The 7611-nt window shown below is 37.6% G+C and overlaps 1 protein-coding gene across 1 annotated transcript; it reads right to left on the bottom strand.

The window, feature by feature from the left end:
- On the bottom strand, nt 411-7184 carry LOC109227273. Its single transcript, XM_019392374.1, has 5 exons — nt 7019-7184; nt 2847-3739; nt 2308-2508; nt 1678-1873; nt 411-1117 (listed from the first exon to the last, which is right to left on the bottom strand). The coding sequence occupies exons 2-5, from the start codon at nt 3696-3698 to the stop codon at nt 912-914; spliced, it is 1455 nt and encodes a 484-aa protein (XP_019247919.1). The 5' UTR covers nt 3699-3739; nt 7019-7184; the 3' UTR covers nt 411-911.

Consider the following 7611-nt stretch of genomic DNA (forward strand, 5'->3'; position numbering starts at 1 on the left):
AAACTTTAGCAATTACAAACAAAAACTTCAACACACTTAGTTCAGCACACTTGCTACTTCACGCCCGTCTAATAGAATGCTGATGTTTTGCGTGATTGCCTTTGCTACTTCAGCCACGTATGCTGAAGTTATGCGAAAAAGCAGATACGCTTGCAATTTTTTTGCAAAGCGGGCACAAGTTAAAACGCGACACAAAAAGCAGTTATAGATGCAAATGCACCAAAAGAGAATCAGCTTTTGGCAGTCTCTAATCTTACAATAGTTTTTGGACTCCTTTCAATCAAGCAGATATAAGTCAATCATGCAAATGTGGCCAATCCGGCAAGTCCTGGATTGTTCACTTATCTCTAGAGCAATCTAATCATTATCTCATTAGTGGAAATAGTGCAATAAGAATCTTAAACATGTACTCACTCAAATATTATCACCTTTTTTTCATTAACAGAAATGAAAATGTTCATGAGACAGGAACACGCTATTCCTAAGCTCTCTACCTACAGTTTCAACAGCTTGATGTCCATGCTATTGAAAGAACCATACCAGAACTGCTGCATTTTCATGTTATGTTCCTATTTTTCTACAGGAGAGTTGCTGCTAACTCAGCCAGCCTGCAACGTTTGCCACATTAGAAGTCATCTACAGCAACAATAACCAATTTTAGCACTTACCCATTCCGTCATACCCTAGTAGTATATCTGATAAATATCCATACCATGAAAATCCACTCCAAATTATCAGAATCATAACAGTATATTGCAACCGCTATTTATGTACAAGTATATTGTTTATGTACAAGGGAGAGAAGCTATTATCCTGGTTCAAAAGCACATTCCTCTACCCTATTAAACCGAATACTTCACATTTCTTCCAGTATGAACAAGGGACTGCAAGAGCCAACACATCTCACCATTTTAATCATGGACTCCTTTCAAGCGTAGTGGAAAGCTTTCATATAGGTCTCTGAGTGCAGCATACAAGGGTTCTCCAGCTTTGGGTCTCTCCACTGTCCCAAGAAGGATGTCAGCTGTAGTAACGTAAGGATCCCCATAGAATCGGAGATTTGTATCCATCCGTGTCGTGACGATGTTCCCTTCAAGCGAGACTCCCACAAATGCACCTGCAGCACACAAGTCAAACCCGACGAGAATTAAGCGATCACAGTTTTGCAGATAACCCCCTGTGGTGCAGGAGATAGCCACCAAAGAGAGGAAATGGTAGTAAATGTGCCTGGCCACACCGTTTTCTAAAGAGTCGTCAGAATGCTTTGGACTCGTTTTGGATTAATTCATTTGAATCTCGATATATCTATGCATACAAAAAAGTGCAATTTGCATGAATAAGAGGTCTTTTACTGTATGACTTTGGATTTCATCTTTCCCTAAGAGTTCTCACATAGGCACTGGCTTGTGAGGTCGCCCTTATTATTTTGACAAACTTCTGAAACAAAATTCCAGACAGTTAAAAAAAAAATCGTGACTCGTGTCCCTCCTCATATTTTTGAATTTTAACATATGCATGACCAAAGATTATTAATAGCTCCAATGTCTGCACATGATTGTATCAAGTAATTCTTGTATGACCTAAGTCATGGCACAAAGCCAACCTTGAATATTGGAAATTCAAAACAAACTTTCATGATATGTTACAGAAAAACTAGGCCCAAAAGAAGCTACTTACCTTTACTACAACTGTAAGTATAGCATATGCCAGAACCTCTCTCTCCAGCTCGAAGATCTGCCTCCACAGCTCTCCCAACTGGACCAGCTGCAGCACTGCAACCAGCACCAAGAGAAAAATGCATGCGGCTGCAAAATGTCTTCACAGCCTTAGAGTCATGTAGCACAATAATGAAGTCCGTCAACTCGCCTCCAATCTACAACAAAGACAAATATCAATCTTTTGGACAAAGGACGATGAAGACAAATTTAACAAAAAAGTAGCAAAAAACAAATCCAATAAATATGTGCTCTACTATTCAGTTAATAGGAGAATAAGTCATTCATTTTAGTAGAGAGAAATGGATCAAATTCTTCATTCCGGAAAAACCAAAAAGTGCTTGTCAATTAGGGTAAAGAAAAATGCCAATTACATGCCCATGGATCTTTCTGTTCCACCTTGACATAAAATACTTACAATTCAGACCCAACCTTTGGCAGAAAATAGAAACTGAATCTGATTAAAGACAGCATGGTCAACTACTCAATTCATCTGAATTCCTAAAATTTAGTATTCTATATTAGCTAAACTGACTGCATTCCCAAACCAGAAAAGACTGTCACTAGCAAAGACCGTTAATTTAGAGTATACCTGCGCACCCCATCCCAAACCGGCTGATATTATAGCAGATGGTGCAGACCATGAACCATCAGACCTTCGTGCAACCACCAGGCCAGTACCAAGTTTATACGTAAGCAGCACCCCAGCTTTAGCAACCGTTAATATTGCCAGACCTTTGGCTCCTTTGAGAACTGCACCAGGTATGGACCTCTCAGGATTCAACCGAGCAACCTGTGCATTACAAGATTTAGTCAGCATCACAAGGCAGAAGTTGCACGGTAGGGACAGCAAGTCAAGCACAAACGAATCTGAAGATTCTGATCTGGAACTGATTCCATTCTTGTATACACCTTTCAGGAAGAGAGGGACGACGGAATTTCATATGAGCTCTCTCTCTCTCTCTCTCTCTCTCTCTCTCTCTCTGTGTGTGTGAGAGAGAGAGAGAGAGAGAGAATCCAAAGAAAAGAAAAAAGTTGTCAATATTCATCTCAATAGTAACAAAAGGCACAGTGCTTCTGAGGTTAGAGCCAACAGAATTGGGAAAAGAAAAAGTAGTAAATATAACAGACCTGTGCATATGTCCTCAATGTGTTTGATGACTTGTATATCTCATACTCCATGGATAAACCCACTGGAAGGTTCAACCAACCTCTCGTACAAGTCCAGTCCATAACATCATGCTTTGCGGCCTGCACAGCATTGCTGATAGTGTTGATGAGAACGCCTTGCACTGGATCAAGCCTATCATAGCAGGAATCACACACTCTCTGGGGGTTCTTCTCCCGAAACTTCATGGGCAACAGGCACCTCCCTTTTGTACATGTCCTACAAAAAACCCCTCCGCAAAACCGACAATGATGCCTTCCACGAGTAAATGCCGTGAAAGGCGCAGTACACTGCATGCAAACCGTTGTAGAACTGTCTGGGAGCCACTCTGGAGGCTCAGCTTCCAACACATCCTTGTAAGCACTATAGTTAAACGCACTTGGTTCAACTAGTGGGGGAGCACTTGGTATGTAAACTGATGAGTGCAAGAAAGTATCTCCATTCTTATTAGATCCAAGAAATGAAACATCAGAACTAGGCAACTGAGGAACTGCATCTGAATCATGACCTTTATTCTGCCCAGTTACAATAGCAACTAGCCCACTCAAGACATTTTTTAAATTGACCTCAGGAGGACGATTTTGTGGCAGGAAGTTATATGGGTCATTACCAGAATCGTATCCCCTATCCAATACATCATCAGATTCGATCGAAGGGTACCCACAGAGATAATTTTGCCCCGCGCACTGGGAATCTTCTGGGAATCTCCCCCATGAATCCTCATCAACTTCGTCTTCAACAAACTGAAATTTCACATTGTCCTTTTCCAAATTAGCAAGCGAAGAATACGCAACTTTGCCTTCTGATTTCACCATGCTTCCAGCATAATCAGTACAGCATATCAACAATAGATGGGCTGCAAATAGGTAACATGACACCAGTCAAAAGAAAATTAACAAGAAAATTCAGAAGGAACCGTCAAAATTTCAACTCTGTTATCTAACGATATACTCCTAATAGCCATGAACCACTTTAAAGAACCCCATTCGCCCTAAAATGCTTCTCCTGATTTAAATTGAAGGTTCTAAAACATTTCAAATACCGTAAAAAAATTTATGAGACGCACTTTAACTACTCACATTTTTATCCTCTTTTCCATTCTTCTAAAATGTTACAAAAAATATATGGCAGAATAGCCTAGTAAATACTTGTACTTATTCGTGTTTGTCATCCCGGTCCCTGTATTCAACGAAGTTTCAACAAGACACTTATATAGTTGTTCAAAGTCAATATATTAAACCCTTCTGACCATTGACCAAGCATACGTGGCAACTTAATTACTGAGTCGTACAAAATGCGTATATTTCATGCGTACAAGAAGCGTGAATATAAAAAAGAATTGAATAAAAATGATTTAAAAAAAAAGAAGAAGAAAAAAAGAAAAGAAATTAAAAAAACATAAGTTTCTCTCTCGGTTTTACCCCACTCCCTCCCCTGTTTATTTTTCTCTTTATCCCCCTCCCCCTTCCCGTCTTCCCCCAGCCATTTCCCCATTTAATTTCTTTTTCTTTTTCTTTTTTTTCCCTTCTCGTTCTTTCCCCAGCCCCAGCCCCAGCCCCTTCCCCATTTCTTTTTCTTTGTCTTTTCAAATATCTCTGATAGATCTGATTTTCTTTTGCATGATCTAGTTAATTCTTTGTTTGCCATTGTTTTGGCTTTGTGAATGTTTGTTTTTCAATACAAAATCGTGCAATTTGATTGGTAGAAATCTTTATTTTTCATTGTACTTGTATGGTTGTTGATTATGTATGGATGAATTTAAATTTACCCAAATCTGATAGAGTGTAGTATTAGGAATCCTTTTTTAGGAAGCGAGATTTTAATGTAGGGACGAGATTTTGAAGCTAGTGAAATCATAAAGATGGATGGGAAGTGAAGAGTGAAGGAATGAAGATGGACAAAAATAGAGAAACGAGTAACGGAATTGGGTTGCTATTATGGTTGGCTTGATGTATTTTGGGGAAGAAGAAAAATGGTACAAATAAGGTATTTAGGACTTTAGGCAGAGGTGGAAGAAGGTTTCTTATGGAGGAATTAGAAATGGTGTTCACGGTGTTCTCGGGTGGCCAAGATGAGAGTGATGTAGAAGGTGATGATAGAGAAGAAAGAAAAAGTTGGAAAAAAAAATAGAAGCATTTTTCTTTTTTCATGTAAAATTAAAAAAAAAGGTGATGTGGCATAATTTTATGACATGGATTCGAGCATAATGTGATTGAGAGACACGCAACATCAAAGGGGTTTAAAATACTGACTTGGAACAATTATAACTATCTAGCTAAAACTGTGTTGAGTATCGGGACCGGGATGACAAACGCACATAAGTAGAAGTGTCTATCAGGCTATTCTGCCGAAAATATATACCTGGGCATTTTTCTACACATTCTGTTCTGTGGCAGGCCAAAAGTCCACAAGCAAATAGGAGGACAGTAGTCCAATTAACAATCAAATCAACTAAACCTCAATCCCCAAACTAGTTGAAGTTGGCCCCAATTCCGGTACTATAATTGAACTTATTCACCCAAAAGCAAATTACTTTCGGCCAGAAATGAGAATTAAAGCATTATTGAGATAGTAAAAATGAAAAATCAAGTCCAATGACAGAAAAATGCACCCAAGGGTGTGGCCTATTGGTCAATAAAGCGGGAGGATCACCATGAAGTTTCATGTCAAAAAGCAATAGGTGATTTATGCCTATCTACCTAAACATGGGTTGGCAGAGTTACCTACCCGATACCCGGTGGGAGATAGCATGTATCCAATAGAATTGTAATGTGGGCACAAGCGGGTCCGGACACAACCGTCATGGAAAAAAGCCCCATAACCGAAAATATCACAAAAATATGCAACATTACACAATCAAAGCTATAAATAGAAAATCCAACTAACAAACCACAAAAAAAAGAGATTTGCACAAAAGTACAACCCAACACGCTATATTGCACGCCATGTTTTTAAGTTTACAGCCGCATAGCCCGTTATTTTTTTGCAACAGTGTTTACACCAGGTATACAACTTTATCCTCTCATTATAATATTGTATAATGTCGTATAACGTTGTATACAAAATCTGGCTTTCGTCTCCTACGAACTTCAACTCACGAAAAATATCACCAAATAGCTCAAATCTTCACCGAATAGCTTCAAATTTTAACCACAACTTCAAAATGACATCCCACCGAACCCCAATCTTCAATTTGTCAAAAACTTCAACAAATCACAAAACACATTTATGAGTTTTTTAAGATTTTAAAAACCCCAACCATGACATTTTTAATTTTTCACTTTAGTTCACCCTACAATATTTAAATTTGGGATGATAAATATGAATATCACCTCAAACAGTTTCTAACTCAGATCTTCTTAATACAATTATAATGTTAATAGGTGAAAAGAGGTTTCAAATTATCTACAAAATAAGCTAAAGTAGGTACAAAAAAAAGAATATAGGCTATAATTGGTTGGGGAAGTATACTTCGCCGTAATTGTCAGAAAAAAAATACTACGCCATAATTGTTAAAAAATACTAATTTGGAGAAACAGAATCCTGAGTTTTTCAGCTAATTGCTGATAAGTATAAAGCGGGAGCTTACTAGCTAGCTACTAGACAACTTCAAACAATAGGGAGGGAAGTAGTCCTATTAACAATCAAATCAACTAAAGCCTCAAGCCCAAGCTAGTTGTTGCCTGCCCCAACTCCAGTACTATAAATGAACTAATTCACCCAAAAGAGAATTCCTTCCAGCCAGAAATGAGAACTTAAGCATTATTGAGAATATTAAAAAAGAAAATCAATCCGATAACCAAAAATACTACAAAAGTAAGCACTTACAGCAGAAAATACACAGCTAAAGCAATAAATAAAATCCCAAACAGCAAACAGCAAAATAAACAATAATTTGGAGAAACAAAATCTAGGGTTTTCAGCTAATAGCTGATGTGTATAAAGCTAGCTACGACAACACTTCAACCTACAAAATAACAATCGAATATCAACTTTCTCTATATCCAGGGTTATCTTCTATACCAAAAAATTCATACACACAGAGACATAGACAAAACTGAATATTGAAGAGAGAAATTAATCAATTATACTGGAATTCGATCGGAAGAAGTTCGAAAAAAAGGAGTAAAATTACCGGATCTTGTCTGTTGTCGGTGAATTGTACAACGGTTGAGTTTGTGGGAGGAAGGAAGAAGGCGATAAGAGAGGGTTTGTGGTTTCGTGAGTTCTCTGTTAGCTTGGGAAACCGGACAGACGCTTCGGAGATATCACCCTTGTTTGGATTGGGGCTGTTTTAAAAAAATATTTATGTATTTATACTTTCGTGTTGAAACATTTATACCTTTTTTTTTTTGCTCAAACGGAGGATTGCATTTATACTTTCCTGTTGAAATATTTATTACATTACGCCCACACAAAAGGATTTACCTATACTAATATTATTATCTATCTATATATATATATAACACACAACATTTATATGTATGAAAATCCTTAGCGAAATATCGTTGGTCTTTTATGTCCTTTAAAAATATGACTTCGCACTAGACAGTATAGTCATTTACTTAATTTCCTAATTGTTAGGACTTAGGTAATCAATTAAATCATTACTAATTTGACTTTGATTCGTCCACTTCTATTGCATGTAGGTTATTCAATTTATTATATTCATTATTTCCTTATCAAATTTTACTTCGCCAAGAATTTTGTCCAACTCATTATCACGTA

This window comes from Nicotiana attenuata, chromosome 6, assembly GCF_001879085.1.
Source record: "Nicotiana attenuata strain UT chromosome 6, NIATTr2, whole genome shotgun sequence".
Lineage (NCBI taxonomy): Eukaryota > Viridiplantae > Streptophyta > Magnoliopsida > Solanales > Solanaceae > Nicotiana > Nicotiana attenuata.

Coding starts and splice junctions, on each gene's coding strand:
- LOC109227273 (XM_019392374.1), bottom strand. CDS start 3,698: ATGGTGAAATCAGAAGGCAAAGTTGCGTATTCTTCGCTTGCTAATTTG. Junction 2,509..2,846: donor CATTGAGGACATATGCACAG/GTCTGTTATATT, acceptor TGTAATGCACAG/GTTGCTCGGTTGAATCCTGA. Junction 1,118..1,677: donor TACTTACAGTTGTAGTAAAG/GTAAGTAGCTTC, acceptor TGTGTGCTGCAG/GTGCATTTGTGGGAGTCTCG.